At 41.5% G+C, this 26,331-nt stretch overlaps 1 protein-coding gene across 3 annotated transcripts in view; it reads right to left on the bottom strand.

The window, feature by feature from the left end:
• Nucleotides 1–26,085, bottom strand: part of ZFP90 (ZFP90 zinc finger protein) — a 37,109-nt gene extending 11,024 nt beyond the window's left edge. Inside the window, exons 1-2 of one of the 3 annotated variants that reach the window (XM_049622969.1) lie at nt 25,650–26,085; nt 25,296–25,453 (exon numbers count right to left, since the gene is read on the bottom strand). In XM_049622969.1, coding sequence (XP_049478926.1) covers nt 25,296–25,328 — 33 coding nt within the window. In that variant the 5' untranslated portion in view covers nt 25,329–25,453; nt 25,650–26,085. The other 2 variants (XM_049622968.1, XM_049622967.1) reach the window with 2 other exon arrangements.
• Nucleotides 26,086–26,331: the final 246 nt, after the last annotated feature.

The following is a 26,331-nucleotide window of genomic DNA, read 5'->3' as shown; positions in this document are numbered from 1 at the left end:
AAATTAAATATGTAGTTTGTATTTCTTTTGGACAGTGCTGTTCTAGACTGTTCTAGCTCTCCACCTCAGCCACTCTCCAATTGAATCACCTTTCTCTCTTGGGGGGAGACGGTGGAATATGAGGATTTTAGGCTTGCCTCGTCCTGTGGATATACCTAGATAACATCCACATCTGTGTAAGTAATCCAGAAAACGACCCAGAGACTGGCAGAATAGACTCTCCACAGCGAAATGTAGAAAAGAGTAGGAAGGGCAAAGACAGGTGAAGGGCCAAATCGATCTGTGGGACAGTATACAGGAGTGAGTGACAATGTGGGCATGGAGAGGAGAGATGCAGACCTCCACCTGAGTCACCCCAGACACACAGGACTGCCACTGGGAAGATGAGTCCCTATAACATTTGGCTTTGAAAGCCAGAAGGGCCTAACTTTGAGAGTTGCTACAATAAGTGGGGGCTTAGCACATAGAACTAAATATCAGTGGGTTCGGCTCTGGAAGAGCCAGACAGGGTGACAGGAAACTGAGTGCCTGCCCTAAAAAGAGCACAACAAACAGCCCCACTGAGATAAACCATAGAAGCAGCAGTTTGGAAAACACCTGGGGTATAGGGACAGGAGATTTATTTGCTAATCTCAGGGCATGTGCTGGAGGAGCAGGGGTCTTTGGGAGATCTCTCCAAGAACAAAAGAGCTGGAGGGCACCACTTTCCTTTCCCACTCCCCAGCCTGGATTCACCCAAAGCAGTGCCACAAGCCTGGCAACGTGCAAACAGCCCCGACAGGGGCCAGCACCACTCCAAAGTTACTCATACCCCAGAGAAAGGGGAAAATAACCACACGCACCAGTCCCAACTGTGGCCCCAGCAGTGGGCTGGGGGCTGACAATGGGTCTGACTGTAGGCCCCGCCCATCAACAAAAGCTTCTCAGGGAACACCACCACACCAGGAAAGCACCCTGCAATTCCGTGCTACCACTACCAAAGCTCTGGCAAATGCTTGGCATGACTCAACTCAAGCTCAAGGCAGCCCCAGACCGGCCTGCTAACAACAGAGTGACTAAACTCTTCCCACAACAGGCAAAGAAAGTCCAGACAACTGGACTGAAGGTTAAACATGGCTTAGCCACAACAATGGGGCACACAAACACACACAGGAGACACCCCTCAAGTGCCAGGTTCTGATGAACAAGGGATAGTGCACTGCAGGGCACTAAAGAACCTCTTCTTCATAAGGCCACTACCTTCAAGAGTAGAAGACAGGGGCACCTGGGTGGCTCAGTCAGTTAAGCGTCCAACTTTGGCTCCGGTCATGATCTCACAGTTCTTGAGTTTGAGCCCCACGTCGGACTCTGTGCTGACAGCTCAGAGCTTGGAGCCTGCTTCAGATTCTGTGTCTCCCCTCTCTCTGCCCCTCCCCCACTTGCACTAGTTCTCTCTCTCTCTCTCACACACAAAAATAAATATTTTAAAAAATTAAAAAGATAAAAATAGAAAATAAAAAAGAGTAGAAGACATAGCTGACTTTCCTAACACTGAAACAGTCACAGAGAATTAGACAAAATGAGGAGACAGAGAAATGTGTTCCAGATGAAAGAACAAGACAAAATCACAGCAAGAGACCTGAATGAAATGGAGATAAGGAATATGCCTGATACAGAATTTAAAGTAATGGTCATAAAGATACTCACTGGACTTAAGAAAACAGTGGAGAACTTCAATGAGACCCTTAACAAAGAGAAACCATAAAAAAGAACCAAGCAGAGATGATGAACTCAAATAACAGAAATTAAAAATACGCTAGATAGAATAAAGAACAGAATAGTGAAAGCAGAAGAATGGATCAGCAACCTGGAGGACAGAGTAATGAAAAGCAATCAAGCTGAACAGGAAGAGAGGAAAAAAAAAAAAAGATAAATGAAAACAGACTTAGGGAACTCAGCAACACCATCAACCAAAATAACATTCACATTACAGAGATCCCAGAAGGAGAAGGGAGAGAAAAGGGAGCAGAAATTTTTTTTTGAAGAAAGAACAACCAAAAACTTCCCAAATATTTCCCAAATCTGAGGAAGGAAACAGAAATCCAGATCCAGGAGGCACACAGAGTCCCCCAAAAAATCAACCCAAAGAGGTCCACAAAAAGACACATAGTAATTAAAATGGCAGGGGTGCCTGGGTGGCTCAGTTAAGTGTCTGACTCTTGATTTTAGCTCAGGTCATGATCTTAGGGTTTGTGAGTTTGAGCCCAGTGTCAGGCTCTGCACTATTGTGCAGAGTCCACTTGGGATTCTTTCCTTCTCCCCTGCTTTTGTGTGCACACCGCTCTCTCTCTCAAAATAAATAAATAAACTTTTATTTATTTAAATAAATAAATAAACAAACTAAATAAGTAAAATGGGGAAAAGCAGTAATGAGGAGAGAATTTTAAAAGCGGCACAAGAAAAGATAACAGTTACATACAAGAGAAACCCCATAAGGCTATCAGCTGATTTTTCAGCAGAACCTTTCCAAGCCAGAAGGGACTGGTATGATATAGTCAAAGAGCTAAAAGAAAAAAATCTGCAGCCAAGAAAACTCTATCCAGCAAGGCTATCATTCAGAATAGAAGGAGAGGTAAAGGGTTTTCCAGAGAAACAAAAGTTAAAGGAATTCATGACCACTAAACCAGCCCTACAAGAAATGTTAAAGGGGACTCTTTGAGTGGAAAGGAAGGACCATAAGTCAGAGTAAAGAAAAGTAGAAAGCCCAAAAGCAGTAAAAATCAGTATATGTCTAAAATGAGTCAAGGGAGGGATACATGGGTGGCTCAGTTGGTTAAGTGTCCAACTTTGGCTCAGGTCATGATCTCATGGTTCATGGGTTCGAGCCCTGTGTCCGGCTCTGCGCTGACAAACTCAGAGCCTCAGAGCCTCAGATTCTGTGTCTCCCTCTCTCTCTGCCCCTCCCCCACCTTGTGCGCTCAAACTCTTTCACTTTCAAAAATAAATAAACTTCAAAAAAATGAGTCAAGAGAGTCACAAAATAAAAGGATGTAAAGTATGTCACCATATGCCTAAAGTGTTGGGGGCAGAGGAGTAAAGAATGGGTTCAAACTTTGGTGACTACTAATATGGACTGCTACATGCATAAGATTTTATATACAAACCTAATAGTAACTACAAATCAAAAACCAGTAACAGATATGCAGAAAATAAAGAGAAAGGAATCCACGTATGTCACTAAAGAAAGCCAGCAAACTGAGAGAAGAGAACAAGGGAAGACAGGAACAGAGAAGAACTACAAAAACAACCATAAAACAAGGAACGAAATGCAATACATACCTATTGATAATTACTTTGAATGTAAATGGACTAAATGATCCAATCAAAAGATATAGGGTAACACAATGGATTAAAAGGAAGGCCCATCTATATGCTGCCTCATATAGAGGCTCACAAGAGACTCATTTCAGACCTAAAGACATGCAGATTGAAAGTGAAGGGATGGAAAAGCATCTATCATGCCAACAGAAGTGAAAAGAAAGCTGAGGTAGCAATACTTATATTGGACAAAATAGACTTTAAAACAAAGACTGCAACAAGAAACAAAGAAGGACACTATAGGGGCGCCTGGGTGGCTCAGTCAGTTGAGCGTCCGACTTGAGCTCAGGTCACGATCTCACAGTCCATGGGTTCGAGCCCCAAGTCAGGCTCCGTCCTGACAGCTCAGAGCCTGGAGCCTGCTTCAGATTCTGTGTCTCCCTCTCTCTCTGCCTCTCCCCTGCTCATTCTCTGTCTCTGTCTGTCTCAAAAATAAATAAAAACATTAAAAAAAAAAAAGGACACTATATAATCATAAAGGAGACAATCCAACAAGATATAACAATTATAAATATTTATGCACCCAACATGAAAGCACCCAAATACATAAAGCAGCTTGAACAAACATAAAGGAAATAATCAAGAGTAATACAATAATACTAGGGGACTTTAACACTCCCCTTACATCAATGGATAGATCATCAAAACAGAAAATCAACAAGGCAATAGTGGCTTTGAATGACACACTGGACCAGATGGATATAACAGATATATTCAGAACATTCCATCCTGAAAGAGCAGAATACATATTCTTCTCAAGTATACGTGGAACATTCTCCAGAACAGATCGTATGTTAGGCCACAAAACAAGTCTGAACAAATTCAAAAAGAATGAAGGCATACCATGCATCGTTTTCAACCACAATGCTATGAAACTAGAAATCAACCACAAGAAAAAATCTGGAAGAAACACAAACATATGGAGGTTAAATAACACGCTGCTAAACAATCCAAAGAAACCAAGAAATCAAAGAGGAAATAAAGAAATGCATGGAGACAAATGAAAATGAAAACACAATGGTCCAAAATCTTTGGGATGCAGCAGAAATGGTTCTAAGAGGGAAGTTAGAGGGATACAGGCCTGTATCTTTCTCTCAAATTTTGCCTCCTGCCATACACCCCGTGCTCCTACTACATGGACTCTTTGCGCTTATAATATCATTTTCTTTGTAGTCTCCTTGTCTTTGCACATCTTATTCTGACCACCATGTACTTTCTTCCCTCGGCTCTATAGGAAAAATTCCTACTCACCTTTCTAGAACCAGTTCAATGATGCCTTCCCTCATGAAGCTTTTCTGGAAAAGCTCCCTGCCTCCCCCTTCAGCATTTGGTCCACATCTCCATTTCAGAACTGTAGTTGTGTTGATGCTTTTTTAAGTAAATATGCTTTTCTTTTTTTAATTTTTTATTAAGTAATCTCTATCCCCAAAATAGGGCTTGGACTCATGACCCCAAGATCAAGATCTGTGTGCTCTACTGACTGAACCAGCCAGATGCCCCTAGTACTGTAGTTGTTTATTCACATTGTTCTCCCTCAACATTTTCTCAAACTCCTTTTCATTTCTGTATCTCTAAAACCAAGCACGTTGGAATCATCCAGAATCATGGGGGCAAGTGACAAAACCTGCCCATGCATGCATGGAGACCTCTGCTAAAAATTTTTTAAAAACTCCTCAGGTGATTCATTATCAAAGAGCAATAGCTAACATTCAGTGAACATTCACCCTCTCACTAAATTTCCTCATTGAAGCCCTACTGCTGCCCCAAAGGAAGCAGGTACCTTCTGCTGACAAGTTATGAAGTGTGGGCCTAGTCAAGAACCACTGCCTGGCACAGAGTAGGTATTCCACTGCTGAGTGAACAAATACAGAGTCTGGGTCATTCTTAAGGAAAATGAGGAGATTTTGAGGCTCCAAAAAAAATCAGGTGAATTAAATTCTTGGAAAACAAAAAGCAGCATTAAGAGCCAAATTCAAAAGCTGGTTCCTCTTAAATACCAGCCAAACAGAAAGAGTTTTGAGAAATCTAGCATATTAAAGAAACAACTGGGGCACCTGGCCAGCTCCATCAGTGGAGTGTGTGACTCTTGATCTCAGGGTTGTGAGTTCTAGCCCCACATTGGATGTAGAGATTACTTAAAAATAAAATCTTAAAACAAAAAGAAACAATAACAAAATAAATGACTTTAAAGGGAATAAACAAACCCGTAAAATATATAGCAGGTATTAAGAAATGTGAAAAATCTTAATGAAGTGGGTAATTTTTAAATTTTAAATCACCAGTGTTGACAGAAAAAAACCTTAATAATTGAGGAAGAAACAGAGCAAACTGTTCCCAATTATCCTTTCCATTAAAAATCCTAGATCTAAATGTTTTATAGGTAAATTCTTTCAAAAGGCAGAAAAAGATAATAAGCAATCTGAATGCTTCTGTAAGTTCAGGATAAAAACATCACCAAAACCTGTAGTAGATCTTTCTCACTCTAAGGGCTATTTCACTTAAGAATACAGATGCAGGGGTGCCTGGGGGGCTCCGTTGATTAAGCATCTGACTTCAGGTCAGGTCATGATCTCACAGTTTGTGGGTTTGAGCCCCATGTTGGGCTCTCCGCTTTTCAAGTGGAACCCATTATAGATCCTGTTTCCCTCTTCACTGCCCCTCCCCTGTTTGTGCTCTGTCAAAAATAAATAATAAAAAAAAAAAGTGTTTTTTTTTTTAAGATTTCCTTTAAAAAATACAAATGCAAATACTTTTTAAAAAAAATTTTTATTTACTTAGGGAGAATATGCACACAGGGGGGGGCAGAGGGAGAGGGGGAGGGGGAGAGGGAGAGAAGGAGAGAAGGAGAGAGGGAGAGAGGGAGAGAGGGAGAGAGGGAGAGAGGGAGAGAGGGAGAGAGAGAGAAAGAGAGAATCCTGAGCAGACTCTGCACTGACAACATGGAGCCTGACTCCAGGCTCAAACTCACGAATTGGGAAATCATGACCTGAGATGAAATCTAGAGTCTAGAAAGTAAGCCATTCAGGCACCCTGCAAATAATGTTTTTAATTGTATTTTCAAAAAAAACAAAAACAAAAAACTATCCACTGTAACCAATTTTATCCCAGTATTATTTGTAATTGTAAAAATTTTAGAAAACAACCTAATGCTGAGAAAATGGTTAAAAAATTTTAGTATGCTCATGGAAATCAATATAAAACAGGGCACCTGGGTGATTGTATGAAATCACCATACATTGCCATTGAAAGTGATTTTTGGGGTCACCTGAGTGGCTCAGTCACTTGAATATCTGACTCTTGACTTTGGCTCAGGTCATGATCCCAGGGTCACGGGATCAAGCCCAGAGTCAGGCTCCACACTAGAGCTCACTTAAGATTCTTTCTCTTTTTCTGCTCCTTTACCCTGCTCTCTCTCTCATTCTCCCTCTCTTTCATGTTAAAAAAAAAAAATGATTTTTAAAAAAACATAAAGGGGTCACCTACGTGGCTCAGTTGGTCTGACTCTTGATTTCAGCTTTGGTCATGATCTCAGGGTCGTGCAGGGTATGGAGCCTGCTTAAGATTGTCTCCCTCTCCTTTTCCCACCACTTGTGCACTTACACTCTATCTAAAAAAAACTAAGTAAATAAAACAAAATAAAACTCTTCATAAAAATTATATGAAATTTAGTGGTGCCCGGGTGGCCCAGTCGGTTGAGCATCTGACTCTCGACTTTGGCTCAGGTTATGATCCCAGGGTCATGGGATTGAGCCCTGTGTCAGGCTCCAGGCTGAGCATGGAGCCTGCTTAAGATTCTCTCTCTTTCCCTCTGCCACTCTCCACCACCCCCGGGAAAAAAAACTTACAATAAAACCTTGGATTGCAAGTAACTTGTGCAAGTGTTCCACAAGATGAGCAAACATTTCTAATAAATTTTAACTTGATAAACGAGTGATGTCTTGCAATACAAGTAGTACGTGATCACATGATCACAAGTGAGCCAATGGTTCTTCTCTTTCTCTCTCTCTGTGGGATTGTGGGTGATAGTCAATGCAATGTCACATTTCCATGAAATCCTCAAAGGAGGCAAAAGCAAGTGTCATTGGATAAGTTCCTTGTTAAAGTTGCACAAACTTTCTTGTTTCCCTCACACCAGCCACAAAGGTTTTCAAAGGTAAGTGCAGGTTAATTTATTTTTTTTTATATTTTGTATTTTATTATTCTGTGTTATATAACAGTATTGTAATCATTTTTATATGAAAATATTTCGGTTGTGGAACGAATCACCTGAGTTTCCATTATTTCTTACAAGGAAATTCGCTTTGATATTAAGTGCTTTGGATTACAAGCATGTTTCTGGAACGAATTATGCTCACAAACCAAGGTTTTACTGTAGATGAAATTTAAAATGTTTTTATTGAAAATGTTTAAGGGAAAAACATGCATTAAGGAGAAAAGAAGGAAATTTATTACAACAAATACAGAGGTGCTAAAGAAGGATGACAAATGACTCTTTTCTGTTAAAAAGTCTATGTTAGGGAGGAGTCAAGAGGAGTCAGGCAGAGGAGTACGGAGACCCTAGGCTTGCCTCATCCCTTGAACACAGCTAGATAAATATCAAATCATTTTGGGGGTATCTGGGTGGCTCTGTCAGTTAAGTGTCCAACACTGGATTTTGGTTCATGTCATGATCTCAGTTTGTGAGACTGAGCCCCGCATCAGGATCTGCACTGACAGCATGGAGCCTGCTTGGGATTCTTTCTTTCTCTCTGCCCCTCCCCCACTCCCTCAAAATAAATAAATAAACTTTAAAAAGATATATCAAATCATTTTGAACATCCAAGAAATTGATCTGAGGATTCAGAGAGTAAAAATGCACAACTAGAGCTGAAAAAAACCTACCACATTGTGGAAAGTAGTAACTGCAAAGAGTTGATTTGGGGAGGAAAAGAGCTCTAGGTGCTGCAATGGGGAAGGAACCCCGATCGCAGAGAGAGGAGCACGAGAGACAGAAAGAGACAGAAGAAAGAGTGAAAGTGCACGTGGGGAACTGCATAAGAAAAACTCTTTCCCCAAAACCACTGCCTTGGGAAAGGAGAGGGGCTCAATACCACAAGTTTGAGTGCGGAGTCTGAAGTTTCAGAGGTTTGCACCATCACCAGAATCTCACTTGGCAGGCTGAATCGTCGTCTGGTGGGGAAGGAGGGCAGAGACACAGAGCAAGCACCATGGTCTGAAGATCCCCTGGATCACATGGGGAGAAGCAGTTATGCTGCTTCAAGTGCATTTGGGAGAGGTGGCACAGTCTCTTTGGGGGCAAAAGATCTGGCAGGTGCCACTGAGCCGCTCCATCCGCTAACACAGCATAGGACGATAGCTGAGGGCAGCAAGCCTTGGTGCCAGCTTTCTGCTGTGCTTTACATTTTTTTAAAGTTTATTTATTTATTTTGAGAGAGACAGTTTGTGTGCAGGAAGGGTAGAAAGAGAGGAGAGATAATCCCAACCAGGCTCCACACTGTCAGTGCAAGGAGCCCAATACAGGTCTTGAACTCACAAACTAGATCATGACCTAAGCTGAAATCAAGAGTCATGCTCAAACACCTGAGCCACCCAGGTGCCCCTCTGCTGTGCTTTACTATAAATAATGAACTGCTGTGCATTTGCATAACCCATTTCTGCAACAAGCTGGCACCGGCCAGTCTTGCACAGCAAGACCCTCCTCTAGAGGATCAGCATGGGTACTCCCTGCGCAATCTCTAAAATATGGAGTTTTGAAACTCGGCCAATGCACCTGAGATAAAACACAGAAGTGCTGTGGCCTGTCAGGTGGACAGCTCAGATACAGGCAGGATGAAGTTGGGGATCTGGCAGAAGCCAGCCACACAAGAAAGGTGATTGTTTGCTCTCCTGTGAGGGCTTCCTGAAGAGTGGTGGGTGTGAGCTCCTCGCTGGGGGAAAAAGCCAGGTGACACAATTTTCACCCCACCCATCAGCAATGATCAACTTCAGTGAGCAAAACAGCACCACCAAGGGAGGCCAGAGTCATTTACACCAACCCCTGCCCCCTGTGCCCTGCAGGTGTATCTCCAGTAGGGCAAGTCAGTCTGAATCAGTGCAGCAGCCTGCACCTCCAGAAGACAAGCATAAACCCTCACATGCACAAGTTTACTGATCATAGAATGTTACAAAGCTTCAGCTCTAGGGGAAATATTTCCCACTCTTCTTGGGATACAGAAAAAGCAATTTTTAATATTTAAAAATTTTTTTTTAATTTAATGTTTTATTTGTTACTTATTTATTATTTTTTTTGATCTAGCTCCTTTTAACAAGGAGACCAAAACACACCTAGGATCTAGCTTCCTTTTTTGTTTTGCTTTGTTTTTTGACCTGGACAATACGAGAAGACAGGAATTCACCCAAAAGAAAAAACAGGAAGAAGTGAAGGCATGGGATTTAATAAATACAGATGTAAGTAAGATGTCTGAACTAGAATTTAAAACAACAATTATAAGGATACTAGCTGGGCATGAAAAAAGCATAGAAGACACTAGAGAATCCCCAACTGCAGAGATAAAAGAACTAAAAACTAGTCAGGATGAAATTAAAAATGCGATAATGGAGATGCAAGCTCAAATGGATGCTGTGATAATGAGGATGGATGAAGCAGAGGAACAAATCAGTGATAACAGAAGATAAAATTATGGAAAATAATGAAGCTGAAAAGAAGAGGGAAAGAAATGTATTGGGTCAAAATGCAGACTTAGGGAACTCAGCAACTCTTTAAAGCGTAATAACATTTGTATTATAGGAGCCCCGGGATGAAGAGAGAGAAAAAGGGGTAGAAGGTTTATTTAAGCACATTATAGTTGAAAACTTTCCTAATCTGGGGAAGAAAACAGACATCAAAATCCAAGAAGCACAGAGAACTCTCATTAAGTTCAACAAAAGCAGCCATCACAGGGGCGCCTGGGTGGCTCAGTCGGTTGGGTGTCCGACTTTGGCTCAGGTCGTGATCTCACCGTCCATGGGTTCGAGCCCTGCATTGGGCTCTGTGCTGACAGCTCAGAGCCTGGAGACTGCTTCGGATTCTGTGTCTTGTTCTCTCTCTCTGCCTCTCCCCCGCTCAAGCTCTGTCTCTCTCTCAAAAATAAATAAATATTAAAAAAAATTTTTTTAAAGCAGCCATCACCAAGACATATCATAGTCAAATTCATAAAATACACAGTTAAGGAAAGACTCCTGAAAGCAGCAAGGGAGAAAAAGTACTTAACATACGAGGGAAAACAGATCAGGTTTGCAGAACATATGTCCATAGAAACATGCCAGATCAGAAGGGAGTGGCAGGATATATTCAATGTGCTGAATGAGGGTAATATGCAGCCATGAATACTTTATCCAGCAAGAATGTCATTCAGAATAGAAGAAGAGAGGGGCACCTGGGTGGCTCAGGCAGTTAAGTGTCCAGCTCTTTGTTTCAGCCCAGGTCATGATCTCATGGTTTTGTGAGTTCAAGTCCTGTGTTGGGCTCTGCTCTGGCAGCATGGAGCCTGCTTGGAATTCTCTGTCTCCCTCTCTCTTTGCTCCTCTCCCACTCACACAGTCTTTCTCTCTCAAAATAAATAAACTTAAAAAAAAAAAGAGAGAGAGGAAGAGATACAGAGTTTCCCAAACAAAAACTAAAGGAGTTCATGACTACTAAACCAGCCCTACAAGAAATATTAAAGGGGACCCTATGAGTGGGGGGAAGAAAAGGACCAAAAGTAACAAAGACTAGAAAGGAACAGAGAAAATCACCAGAAACGCTATTTTTATAGGTAATACACAGGCACTAAATTCATATCTATCAATAATCACTCTGAATGTAAATGGACTAAATGCTCCAATCAAAAGACAAAGGGCATCAGAATGGACTAAAAAACAAGACCCATCTATATGGTGCCTATATGAGATTCATTTCAGACCTAAAGACACCTGCAGATTGAAAGTAAAGGATGATGTAAAGGACGGAGAACCATATATCATTCTAATGGAAGTCAAAAGAAAGCCAAACTTCCATCAGACAAAATTGACTTTAAGCCAAAGACTGTAATAAGAGATGAAGAAGGGCATTACACCATAATTAAGAAGATCTAACAATTATAAATATTTATTTCCACAACTTGGGAGAACCCAAATATATAAATCAATTAACATAGAGAAATTTATTGATAATAATACAATAATAGTAGGGAGCTTTAACACCCCACTTAAAGTAATGGACAGGGCATCCAAACAGAAAATCATCAAGGAAACAATGGCTTTGAATGACACATTGAACCGGATGGAACTTAATAGGTATATTCATAACATTTCTTCCTAAAGCAGAACACACATTCTTTTCAAGTACACACAGAACATTCTCCAAATAGACCACATACTGGGTCACAAAACAGCCCTCAACAAATATAAAAAGATTGAGATCATACCATGCATATTTTCAGACCACAATGCTATGAAACTTGAAGTCAACACAGGAAAAAATTTGGGACGACTACAAATACATGGAGGTTAAAAAACATCCTGCTAAAGAATGAGTGGGTTAACCAGGAAATTAAAGAAGTAAAAAAGTACATGGAAGCAAATGAAAATGAAACCACAACAGTCCAAAACCACTGGGATGCAGGAAAGGCAGTCCTAAGAGAGAAGTATGTGGCAACAATACAGGCCTACATAAGAACCAAGAAAAATATCAAATATTCAAGTTAACTTACCACTTAAAGGAGGTAGGAAAGGAATAGCAAATAAAGCCTAAAGCCAGAAGAAGGGAAATAATAAATATTAGAGCAGAAATAAACGATATAGAAACAAACAAATGAACAAACAGAACATATCAATAAAACTAAGAGCTGGTACCTTGAAAGAATAAAATTGATAAACTTCGGGCACCTGGGTGGTTGAGTCAGTTAAGCATCTAACTCTTGATTTCAGTTCAGGTTATGATTTCATGGTTGTAAGATTGAGCCCCACGTAGGGCTCCATGCTGGGTGTGGAGCCTGCTTAAGATTCTCTCTCCCTTCTCCCTCTGCCCCTCCCCACTCACGTGAACACTCCCCACTCTCTCTCAAAAATAAATAAATAAATAAATAAATAACCCCCTAGCCAGACTTTTCAAAAAGAGAAAGGAGTCAAATAAATAAAATCACAAATGAGAGAGAAGAGATCATAACCAATACCACAGAAAAACAATTACAAAAGAATGTTATGAAAAATTATACACCAACAAACTGGGCATCTGGAAGAAATGGACAAATTCCTAGAAACATACAAACTACCAGAACTGAAATAGGAAGAAATACATAATTTGAACAGACCCATAACCAGCAAAGAAATGGAATCATTAATCAAAAATCTCCCAACAAACAAAAGTACAGAGCCAGGTGGCTTCCCAGGGAAATTCTATAAGACATTTAAAGAAGAGGGGCGCCTGGGTGGCGCAGTCGGTTAAGCGTCCGACTTCAGCCAGGTCACGATCTCGCGGTCTGTGAGTTCGAGCCCCGCATCGGGCTCTGGGCTGATGGCTCGGAGCCTGGAGCCTGTTTCCGATTCTGTGTCTCCCTCTCTCTCTGCCCCTCCCCAGTTCATGCTCTGTCTCTCTCTGTCCCAAAAATAAAATTAAAAAAAAAAAAAAAAAAAAAAACGTTGAAAAAAAAAAAAAAATAAAGAAGAGTTAACACCTATTCTTCCTAAACTGTTCCAAAAATAGAAATGGAAACTTCCAAACTCATTTTACAATGCCAGTATTACCTTGATTCCAAAACCAGACAAAGACTCCACTAGAAAAGAGAATTACAGGCCAATATCCTTGATGAACATGGATGCAAAAATTCTCAACAAGATACCAGGAAATCAAATCCAACAGTACATTAAAAAAATTATTCACCATGATCAAGTGGGATTTATTCCTGGGCTTCAAGGGTGGTTTAATATTCACAAATCAATGCAATATATTACATTAATAAAAGAAAGAATAAGAACCATACAATCCTCTCAATAGATGCAGAAAAAGCATTTGACAAAATCCTGCAACCATTTTTTTTTTTTTTAGTTTATTTATTTCTTTGGGCGGGGGGAGGGGCAGAGAGAGACAGAATCCTAAGCAAGCTCTGCATTGTCAGCATGGAGCCTGATATGGAGCTCGAACACACAAACCCTGAGATCATGACCTGAGCCAAAACCAAGAGTTGGACGCTTAGCCGACTAAGCCACCCAGGTGTCCCTACAGCATCCATTTTTTATAAAAACCCTCAACAAAGTAGGGATAGACAGAACATACCTCAAATCATAAAGGCCATATATATTAAAGATCCACAGCTAATATCATCTTCAATGGGGAAAAAAATGAAAGCTTTTTTCTTTAATCAGGAACAAGACAGCGATGTCCACTGTCACCATTACTATTTAACATAGTACAGGAAGTCTTAGTCTCAGCAATCAGACAACAAAAAGAAATAAAAGGCATCCAAATTGGCAAGGAAGAAGTCAAACTCTCACTATTTGCAGATGGCACAATACTCTATATGTAGAAAACCTGAAAGACTCCGCCAAAAAATTGCTCAAACTAATACATGAATTCAGCAAAGTCGCATTTCTATACAACAATAATGAAGCAGAAAAAAAAAAAAATCAAGGAATCAATCCCATTTATAATTGCACCAAAAACAATAAGATACCTAAGAATTAACCTAAAGAAGTAAAACTATAGAACACTTATGAAAGAAACTGAAGAGGACACAAAGAAATGGGAAAACATTCCATGTTCATGGAATGGAAGAACAAACACCGTCAAAATGTCCATACTACCCAAAGCAATCTACACATTTAATGCAATCCCTATCAAAATACCACCAGCATCTTTCACAGAGCTAGAGCAAACAATCCTAAAATTTGTATGGAACCACAAAAGAACCCGAATAGCCAAAGCAATCCTGAAAAAGAAAAGCAAAGCTGGAGGCATCATGATTCCAGACTTCAACCTATATTACAAAGCTGTAGTCATCAAGACAGTATGGTACTGGCACAAAAACAGACACATAGATCAATGGAACAAAACAGAAAACCCAGAAATGGACCCACAACTATATGGTCAACTCATCTTCAACAAAGCAGAAAAGAGTATCCAATGGAAAAAAAGAGAGTCTCTTCAATAAATGGTGTTGGGAAGCTGGACAGCAATGTGCAGAAGAATGAAACAGGACCACTTTCTTACACCATACACAAAAATAAATTCGAAATGGATAAAAGACCTAAATGTGAGAGAGGAAACCATCAAAATCCTATAGGAGAACACAAGCAGCAACCTCTTTGACCTCAGTCACAGCAACCTCTTACTAGACACCTTGCCGGAAGCAAAAAAAAATGAACTAGTGGGACTTCATCAAGATAAAAGCTTCTGCATAGTGAAGGAAACAATCAACAAAACTAAAAGGCAGCCTATGGAATGGGACAAGACATCTGCAAATGATATATATATCTGACAAAGGATTAATATCCAGAATCTATAAAGAACTTACCAAACCCAACACCCAAAAAACCAAATAATCAAGTTAAGAAAATGGGCAGAAGACATGAATAGACACTTTTCTAAAGAAGACATCCAGATGGCCAACAGACACATGAAATGATGCTCAACATCAATCATCATCAGGGAAATACAAATCAAAAGCACAATGAGATACCACTTCACACCTGTGAGAATGCATTAAAATACCTGTGAGAATGCATTAAAATTAACAACCCAAGAAACAACAAGTGTGGGTCAGGATGCAGCAAGTGTTGGTCAGGATGTAAGGGAAACCCTCTTACATTGCTGGTGGGAATGCAAACTGGTGCAGCCACCATAGAAAACAATATGGAGGTTCTTCAAAAAGTTAAAAATAGAACTACCCTACAAACCAGCAATTGCACTACTAGGTATTTACCCAAAGGATACAAAATTACAGATTCGAAGGGGTACATGTACCCTGCTGTTTAGAGCAGCATTATCAATAATAGCCAAACTATGGGAGTTAAGATGGCAGAGAAGTAGGGGGACCAGGATTTCCCTCTTCCCTCAAACACAGCTATATTGAGGTCAGAGCACTTGGAACACCCAGGAATCAATCCTGTGTCGCATCTTGTGTTGTTAATTTTATGCATTCTGACAGGTATGAAGTGGTATCTCATTGTGGTTTTGATTTGTATTTCCCTGATAATGATGCAAAACAAACTAGATATAGTGACCAAAGGAGAGAATAGAAGAAGTGAAGAGGACAGAATAGAGAATAGTGAAATAGAAGATAAAATTATGGAAAATGATGAAGCTGAAAAAAAGAAGAAAAAGAAATTCCTAGACCATTAAGGGAGAATTAGAGAGTTAAGTGATTCCATGAAATGAAATAATATCCATATCATAGGAGTTCCAGAAGAAGAGTGAGAGAAAGGGGAAGAAAGTTTATTTGAACAAATTATAGCTGAGAACTTCCCTAATCTGGGAAAGGAAGCAGGCATCCAAGTCCAAAAGGCACAGAGAACTCCCTTCAAAATCAACAAAAACGGGTCAACACAACATATCATAGTGAAACTGGCAAAATACAAAGATAAAGAAAGAATTCTGAAAGCAGCTAGGGACAAAAGGGCCTTAACCTACAAGGGTAGACAGAAGAAGGGTGGTAGTAGATCTGTCCACTGAATCTTGGCAGATCAGAAGGGAGTAGCAGGAAATATTCAATGTGCTGAAAAGGAAAAATATGCAGCCAAGAATCCTTTATCCAGCAAGGCTGTCATTCAGAGTAGAAGGAGAGATAAAGGCTTTGCCAGACAAACAAAAACTAAAGGAGTTCAAAACCACTAAACCAGCCCTGCAGGAGATCCTAAGGGGGACTCTGTGAGTGGAAAGCAGCAAAGACTACAAAGGACCAGAGACATCATGACAAACACGAAACCTACAGATAACACAATGACCCTAAATCCGTATCTTTCATAATCACTCTGAATGTAAATGGACTAAATGCCCCAATCAAAAGACACAGGGTATCAGAATGGCTAGAAAAACAAGATCCATCTATATGTTGCCTACAAGAGACTCATTTTAGACCTGAGAACACCTGTAGATTAAAAGTGAGGGGATGGAGAACCATCTAACATGCTATGGGGCATCAAAAGAAAGCCAGAGTAGCCATACTTATATCAGATAAGCTAGATTTTTTACATTTTTTTTAATGTTTACTTATTTTTGAGAAAGAGAGAAAGTGAGAGAGATAGTGTGGGAGGGGCAGAGAGAGAGGGAGACAGAATCCAAAGCACGCTCCAGGCTCTGAGCTGTCAGCACAGAGCCCAACGCGGGGCTCAAACTCACAAACTGAGAGATCATGACCTGAGCCAAAGTCAGACGCCTAACTGAGCCACCCAGGAGGCCGCAGACAAGCTAGATTTTAAAATAAAGACCGTAATAAGAGATGAAGAAGGGCATTATAGCTTAACTAAGGGGTCTATCCATCAAGAAGAGCTAACAATTATAAATGTTTATGCCCCCAACATGAGACACCCAAATATATAAATCAATTAATCAAATGTATAGATAATAATACCATGATTGTAAGGGACTTTAATACTCCATTTACAACAATGGACAGATCATCTAGGCAGGAAATCAACAGGGAAACAATGGCTCTGAATGACACATTGGACCAGATGGACTTAACAGATATATTCAGAATTTTTCATCTATAAGCAGCAGAATACACATTCTTCTCGAGTACACATGAAACATTCTCCAAAACAGACCACATACTGGGTCACAAACAGCCCTCAACAAGTATAAAAAGATTGAGATCATACCATGCATATTTTCAGATAACAACGCTAAGAAACTTGAAATCAACCACAAGAGAAAATTTGGAAAGCCCCCAAATACATGGAGGTTAAAGAACATCTACTACTAAAGAATAAGTGGGTCAACTAGGAAACTAAAGAAGAAATTTAAAAATATATGGAAGCCAATGAAAATGAAAGCATGACAGCCCAAACCCTTTTGGATGCACCAAAGGCAGTCTTAAGAGGAAAATATACTGCAATTCAGGCCTGTCTCAAGAAGCAAGAAAGGTCCAAATACACAACCTAACCTTATACCTAAAGGAGCTAGAAAGGCAGCAGCAAAGAAAGCGCAAAGCCAGCAGAAGAGAAATAAGAGAAGTAAACACTATAGAATACCAAAAAGCCAGAATAGATCAATGAATCTAAGAGCTGGGGTTTTTTTTTTTTTTTTGAAAGAATAAACAAATTGATAAAGCACTAGCCAGACTTCTCAAAAAGAAGAGAGGACCGAAATAGATAAAATCATGAATGAAAGAGGAGTGATCATAACCAACACCGTAGAAATACAAACAATTACTAGAGAATACTATGAAAAATTATATGCCAACAAACTGGACAATCTGGAAGAAATGGACAAATTCCTAGACACTCACACACTACCAAAACTCAAATGGGGGAAGAAATAGGAAATTTGAAGAGATCTGTAACCAGCAAATTGAATCAGTTATCAAAAATCCCCCAACAGGGGCGCCTGGGTGGCGCAGTCGGTTAAGCATCCGACTTCAGCCAGGTCACGATCTCGCGGTCCGTGGGTTCGAGCCCCGCGTCAGGCTCTGGGCTGATGGCTCGGAGCCTGGAGCCTGTTTCCGATTCTGTGTCTCCCTCTCTCTGACCCTCCCCCGTTCATGCTCTGTCTCTCTCTGTCCCAAAAATAAATAAAAAAGAAAACGTTGAAAAAAAAAAAATTAAAAAAAAAAAAATCCCCCAACAATAAGACTCCTGAGCCAGATGGCTTCCCAGGGGAATTCTACCCGACATTTAAAACAGAGTTAATACCTATTCTCCTCAAACTGTTCCAAAAAATGGAAACAGAAGGAAAGCTTCCAGACTCATTCTATGAAGCCAGCATTACTTTGATTCCAAACCACTAAAAAGGAAAATTACAGGCCAATATCCTTGATGAACATGATGCAAAAATTCTCAACAAGATACTAGCAAATTGAATTCAACAGTATATTAAAAGAATTATTCACCATGATCAAGTGGGATTCATTCCTGGGCTGCAGGGCTGGTTCAATATTCATAAATCAATCACTGTGATATTAATAAAAGAAAGAATAAGAACCATATGATCCTCTCAATAGATGCAGAAAAAGCACTTGACAAATTACAGCATCCTTTCTTAATAAAAACCCTCAAGAAAGTCAGGATAGAAGGAACATATCTTAACATCATAAAAACCATATATGAAAGGCCCATTGCTAATACCATCTTCAATGGGGAAAAACTGAGAGGTTTCCCCGAGATCAGGAACACGACAGGGATGTCCACTATTCACCACTGTTTAACATAGTGCTGGAAGTCCTTTCTTCAGCAATCAGACAACAAAATGAAATTAAAAAGTATCCAAATTGGCAAAAAAGAAGTCAAACTTTCACTCTTCACAAATGACATGATACTCTATGTGGAAAACCTGAAAAGACTCCGCCAAAAAACTGCCAGAGCTGATACAGGAATTCAGCAAAATCTCAGGATATAAAATCAATGACCAGAAATCAGTCACATTTCTATACGCCAATAATGGAGCAACAGAAAGAGATATCAGAGAATCAATCCCATTTACAATTGCAACAAAAACCATAAAATACCTACAAATAAACCTAACCAAAGAGGTAAAAAAAAAAAAAAATCCGTAAGCTGAAAACTATAAAAAGCTTATGAAAGAAACTGAAGACGACACAAAAAAAATGGAAAAACATTCCATGCTCATGGATCAGAAGAGCAAATATTGTTAAAATGTTGGTAATACCCAAATCAATCTACACATTCAAAGCAATCCTAATCAAAATAGTACCAGCATTCTTCACTGAGCTAGAACAATCCTAAAACTTGTATGGAACCACAAAAGAACCCAAATAGCCAAAGTAATGTTGAAAAAGAAAACCAAAGCTGGAGGCATCACAATCCCAGACTTTAGCCTGTATTACAAAGCTGTAATCATCAAGACAGTATGGTACAGGCACAAAAACAGACACACGGACCAATGGAACAGAATAGAGAACCCAGAAATGGACCCACAAATATATGGCCAACTCATCTTCGACAAAGGAGAAAAGAGTATCCAATGGAAAAAGACAGTCTCTTTAGCAAATGGTGCTGGGAGAACTGGACAGCAACTTGCAAAAGAGTGAAACAGGACCACTTTCTTACACCATACACAAAAATAAACTCAAAATGGGTCAAAGACCTAAATGTGAAGCAGAAAACCATCAAAACTCTACAGGAGAAAACAAACAGCAACCTCTTTGACCTCAGCCGCAGCAACTTCTTAATTGACGTGTCTCTGAAGGCAAGGGAAATAAAAGCAAAGATGAACTATTGGGACCTCATCAAAATAAAAAGCTTCTGCACAGCAAAGGAAACCAATCAACAAAACTAAAAGGCAACCGACAGAATGGGAGAAGATATTTGCAAATGACATATTGGATAAAGGGTTAGTATCCAAAATCTATAAAGAACTTACCAAACTCAACACCCCCCAAAAAAATAATCCAGTGAGGAAATGGGCAGAAGACATGAATAGACACTTTTCCAAAGAAGACATCCAGATGGCTGACAGACACATGAAAAGATGCTCAACATTGCTCATCATCAGGAAAATACAAATCAAAACCACACTGAGATACAACCTCACACCAGTCAGAGTGGCTAAAATGAACAACTCAGGAAACAACAGATGTTGGCGAGGATGTGGAGAAAGGAGAGCCCTCTGTTGGTGGGAATGCAAATTGATGCAGCCACTCTGGGAAACGGTGTGGAGGTTCCTCAAAAAATTAAAAATAAAAAAAATAAAAAATAAAAAAATTAAAAATAGAATTACCCTACAACCCAGCAATTGCACTACTAGGAATTTATCCAAAGGATACAGGAGTGCTGATTTTAAGGGGCATATGCACCCCAATGTTTACAACAGCACTATCAACAATAGCCAAATTATGGAAAGAGCCCAAATGTCCATCAACTAATGAATGGATTAAGAAGATGTACACACACAGGAATACTACTTGGTAATGAAAAAGAATGAAATCTTGCCATTTGCAACATCATGGATGGAACTGGAGGGTATCATGCTAAGTGAAATGAGAAAGACAGATATATAATTTCACTCATATGTGGAATCTGAGAAACTTAACAAATGATCATAGATCATAGGGGAAGGGAAGGTGATAGGCATTGATGAGGGCACCTGTCAGGATGAGCACTGGGTGTTGTGTGTAAGTGATGAATCACTGGAATCTACTCCTGAAGCCAAGGCTACACTGTATGTTAGCTAACTTGAGAATAAATTAAAGAGAAAAAAAAAAAAAGCCAAACTATGGAAAGAGCGCAAATATCCATCAACTGATGAATGGATAAAGATGTGAGGAACACGAACACACACACACACACACACACACACACACACACACACACACAGAGGAATATTACTCAGCCATCAAAAAGAATGAAATTTTGCCATTTGCAATGACATGGATAGAGCTACAGTGTATTATTCTACGTGAAATGTCAGGTAGAGGAAAACAAATATCATTAAGATTTCACTGATCATGTGGAATTTAAGGAACAAAACAGATGCATCTAACATATGGAAAGGGAAAGAAAAAAAGGAGAGGGAAACAAAACATAAGAGACTCTTTATGACAGAGGCACCTGGGTGGCTTGGATGGTGGAGCATCTGGCTCTTGATTTCAGCTCAGGTCATGATCTTGTGGTTTCTGGGTTCGAGCCCTGCCTGGGGCTCCAAGTTGATAGCACAGAGACTGCTTGGGATTCTCTCTCTGACTCTCTGCCCCTCCCCTGCTCATGTGCACGTGCTCGTGCTCTCGTGCTCTCACTCTCTCTCTCTCTCTCTCTCTCTCCAAGTAAACAAAAAAAAAGAGAGATTCTTATGATAGAGAACTGAGGGTTTGGGTTAAATGGGTGATGGTCTTAAGGAAGGCACTTGTGTTGAGCACTGGGTATTATTTGTAAGTGATGAATCACTAAATTTTACTCCTGAAAACAGTATTATACTGTATGTTAACTAACTAGGATTTAAACAAAAATTTAAAAAAAAAAGGGGGGGGGAGTCTATATGTATGCTCACATGCTTTGATTAAGATATATTTTTTAAAAATTTTTTAGTGTTTAATATTTAAGTGACAGAAACAGAGAGCACAAGCAAGGGAAGGGCAGAGAGAAAGGGAGACACAGAATCCGAAGCAGGCTCCAGGCTCTGGGCTGTCAGCACAGAGCCTGATGCGGAGCTTGAACTCACAGACCACGAGATCACGACCTGAGCCAAAGTCAGATGCTTAACCAAGTGAGCCACCCAGGTGCCCCAAGATGTGTTTTAAGGAAAGTAGTACAAGACATAGAAAACTCAGGAAAATAATCATATTTTTGAAATAGGTCTTAGAAGAGGTTTTGACATCCTAACATTGTCTTAAAGACAAAATTTCTTAAAACCGTTTAGTGAGAAAAAAAAAAAACTGTTTAGTGAAACTTAAACTGTTTCATGCAATTATTTTACCAGAAAATTGGGGTCACTGGAAAAATATAGTTTTTCTATGTTAGGAGCAGAAAATGCAGAAAGCACAAAATTACTGCTTGGCATTAAGTGGTTATGAGTGTTTGCTGTGACACCCACTTACAGAGTATGTACTTTGGAGAAAGGGATGAAACCAGTCAAATGGCCCTGTCCTAAAGGAGCTGAAAGCCTAGTACAGAGATGGATGGATAAACACATACCTCCATATGACATAAAAACAGTACTAGGACAGCTGTGTACACGTGCTGTCGGAATGCACAAGAGGGGCACCTGACCTTACCCAGGGGCAAGAGTGTCTCCGCTGAGCTTAAAGCCCAGCTCCAGTGAGCTCAGGAGAAGGCTGAGAAAGAGGACCTCTGGACGGAGGCAGCCTGAACATCCCTGACTGCAAACATCCTGAGCTGGTTCAACAAGTGGCCTGGCTGCCCCTGGGGGTCCAGGAGCATCTCGTCTGAGTTTGGATGACCTGGGCCAGCTTTGGCTGAGCCTGTTCATCCTGATGATATAACCACAGAGCTCTTGGGATCTGGATTCAATGGAGACCAGGTCCTGGTCCCTATTTCCTCCCCTTCAAGGTAAATCTGGTCTTCATTTGCAGCTTTTTCTTCTAAAACTTTCCCCATTTCTTACTCTCCTGGCGGTTTCACCGTTTTTTTAATTCCTCCTGAAAATGGAGTGCACATATAATGAAGAAAAAGATACATAACGTCTATACAGATATAGCTACTAATCATCCCACAGATCCTAAGGATTTTCAGGGTATCCCTCCTTTTGCTCCCATTCCCCTCCACTTTGGAGCCACTTCAGGTATTAGCAGAGCGCAGGGGGGGAAGGTCCTATCTACCAAACACCTCTCCACAGGAGCTCCAAGCTTCAAACTCTTGTTCCTACACTTCATCATTCACAGAAATCTTTAAAACTAAGAAGAAATCGTCCTAGTTTCCTGCTCAAGAACAGTGACTCAAGCTCTATTAACCATTAACCATTTCCAACATTCTGAACACACCAGACACACCCATCCTGCTGCTCATCCACCCAGAGCACTCTCCTCCAGACCTGTGCATCGCCTCCTTCTGTAAAGATGTCACCATCTCAGTAAGGATAAGGCTTCCCCTGACCACCTTATTTAAGCTGTACCCTTACCATAAGCCACCCTCTCCCGTGCTCAATCCCCCTTACTTTTCTCTACCGTTTTTCCCCCCAGGTACTGTCACCTTCTAGGATATTATAAAAGTTACCTACCGAATCTTCCTTTCTCCTCCTTCTAGGATGTAAGCCCCGCGAAAGCAGAGATCATTATAGATTTTGTTCACTAATGTACCCCAACTACTTAGAAACGTGTCTTAGCACATCACAGGGGTTCAATGGCTATTGGCTGAATGAATAGATGAATGAATGGATGGATGGATTGTGAAGGCCAAAAAGAAAAAAGTCCAAAACTCCTTTCTATTCTCATCTACCCACTGCCTGCAGCCACACACACTGTCACAAAGAACAACGGTTTTGTGAACATGCCCTTCACCTTCTGGCCTCCCAATGCCCTGACCCACAGTCAATTGGCTCTATCTCCACCCCCTTCATTTTCACTTGTTGGACTCTGCTCCTATTCAAGTGACATCTCCACTCACTCTTTCCCACAAGCAGAATTTCCTCTCCCCTCTCTGTACTCACAGCAGCCTCTGGACCTCTGAGACAACACCTGACACCACCTCTCTGGTACTATATACTTCTGCCAGATGCTTCCCCCACTCAGTTAACCTCCTGGATAAACAGTCACATGACTCAATTACTCATCTCTTGCATTCCCGGAGGGCCAAGCTCAGAGAAAGGGAACCTCCGACAAAGGGAAATTTCTGCCTAAAAAGCCCCCTTTGTAGAGTCCCTTCTCCTGTCCTTTACCCTGTCCTTTATCCACGGTCATCACCTGCAGCCTGGGTTAGGTAACCCAAGTGGACTGTCAGGCCATTCCATGAGAATATAACTGAACTAGAGTATTTAGGGAACAAAGCTTTGAAAGTGTTGTTTAAAGCAGTCCTTTAAATTCACTGCTCAGAACACAAATCCACTTCCACCATTAAAAAGGCAACCCTTATGGAAAGGATTATCACTCTACCTTGGATCATCACCCCCATGAAATGTTAAGTGTGTTAAGTGATTCTAATTCTCACAGCCTGCTGAGGAAACACTTTCTATGGAAATGCACTGATGACCAGTGATTTGCTCTGGCTCACCTCAAACCAAACAACTGTCTTGTACTAGTGTTACTTGTCTTCCTCCTTAAGGCTCACCCTTATAAAGCAAAAACATATAACAAGAAGTAAAAGATATAAAGGCATTATACATACTGTGTGTGTTTAATTTACAGTAAACTGCTTTTAAATGACATTATTAGTCAGTATTTTTATCTGGATTGATTTTTTTTTTTATTCTACTTTTAAGTAATCTCTACACCCAGTGTGGGGCTCGAACTCACAACCCAGAGATCAAGACTCACATGCTCCACCAAGTGAGGCAGCCAGACATTCCTGGATTGATCCTGATAGTCTAAAACACTCAACAGCTAGAATCTGTGATTTTTCCTTAATTCTAAAGAGAGTGTAGATTAAAATACCATCTGAAACTTGTTATATTTTCATGGATATACTCTATGCGGATCAATGGATAACCTCAGAGTTGTGATGCTTCTAGACAACGCCTCCTCCCTCACAAGAATAAATGAGTTGAGAAATCAGCTTCATAAAATTAATGAAAGCTGAAGGCTGGACGCCTGGGCTGTGCACTATTATACCTTTGTTAAAGCAGAAAAGTACACAAAAAGTAATGGGACAGGTCCTTCTTGTTCTGTTTTTTCCTCTGGGCCCAAGAAAGCCTATCTCCAGCCTCTTCCTACGCAAATCCTGACCAAGCTTCTTCGGCTCCTTAAGGTCTCTTTATGGCCCCTGGGTCGCAGACTGGGGCTCCTCTCTCCTTCACTCACTAACAGTTACTTCCTCCTCTACAGTTGTCTATCCTGTGACCCTCTCCATTCCTTGACAAGAGTTCAAGGAATTGGCTTGGCACTCAGGACTCTCAACAGTGACACTTCCCAACATGTTCACTCTTAACTCCTCCAGCAGAACCGCACCTGGTCCCCTCCTTTTGGGAAGCCCGCTCCTCCCAGCTCTGGACATCTTGGGTTTTCGCAAGGCTAGGAAGCTCAGAGGCGAAGACCGAGCTAGGAAAGGGAGTCGCTCAGGCGGAGAACAATGACCGCTCTAAACCTGCCCCAGGGGCCTCGCTGGATGGGACGCCCTGGGGTAGTGTGAAACCCGCTGCTCACCTGGGGCGCGGCCATCGGAGGCCTCGGAGCCATGCCTGCCACGCCGGGGTCGGCTTCCAGACCGGGGCTGGGGAGAGAGGACAGGGCCCACTCACCCGGCTGCAACCGCCGACCCCTCACCGCCGCGCCGCGCCCGCCTCTGCCCCTCAGCCAGTTCTCTGTGGAGAGGGAAAAGGGGCTGCGCGGACAGCGTCTGGGCCTGCCGTTCCCCCACCCCCAAATTAAAGGGTCGCCACGTCCGGGACACCGTCCTCTGGCCACGCCCAGTCCCATCCGCAGGATGGTGGGCGCGGCCCGGCGGATACAAGCCAAACCCGTAGGAGGTGCCGCCTGGACCCGCGCACTCGGAATTACCGCTTCCTGGGGACTCCGGATTTCACGACCTCGGGCCCACGCAGGGCTCGGGCCAGCTCCTCCTACACCTGCTGCAGGGTCCGTCCTCTCCAATGCTGATGTGCGGAGGGACGGCCCAAAGCGGCCTCAGCCGCACTGGGGCCGGACAATGGCCGCAGCGGCGGGGCAGAGACGGAAGTGCGCTTGCGCACGCGGAGGCTCACTCCCGCAACTCCCGGGCAGCGGCCGACTACACTTCCCAGAGGCCTCCGCGTGTGGGTCCCATAGAGGCAGCCTGGGAGGTCTCTTCGCCACTTTTGGGCCGCTGTGGTGGGGTCGGCAGTGTGGCTTGGGTACTCGTGCGTCCGTTTATTCCAATAATAGTCACTGAGCACCTCCTCTGTTTGGGGCATGTTGCTAGGGGCGAGATTCAGCGGTAGATCGGAAAGAAAAGACCCTGCTTTCGGGGAGCTAGCGTGCACTCCTGTGGACGAGGCCAACAATAAAAACGTAAACATATCAAGGTACTGACTTCAGCTACAGGAATTAGACAGTTAAGCGAGTGGGGCAACGTTGCATATTCATCACAAGATGCTACTTCCTTTTCCTCTTCTATGCCATCTTCACCCATGGGTCACTACGGAAGGTTTAAACAATGATTCCCCAGATCACACTTACTATGACTAAGATACTTGAGTCACTT

Source organism: Panthera uncia (genome assembly GCF_023721935.1).
Source record: "Panthera uncia isolate 11264 chromosome E2 unlocalized genomic scaffold, Puncia_PCG_1.0 HiC_scaffold_20, whole genome shotgun sequence".
Classification (NCBI taxonomy): domain Eukaryota; kingdom Metazoa; phylum Chordata; class Mammalia; order Carnivora; family Felidae; genus Panthera; species Panthera uncia.
This window is presented reverse-complemented; position numbering and strand designations above follow the sequence as displayed.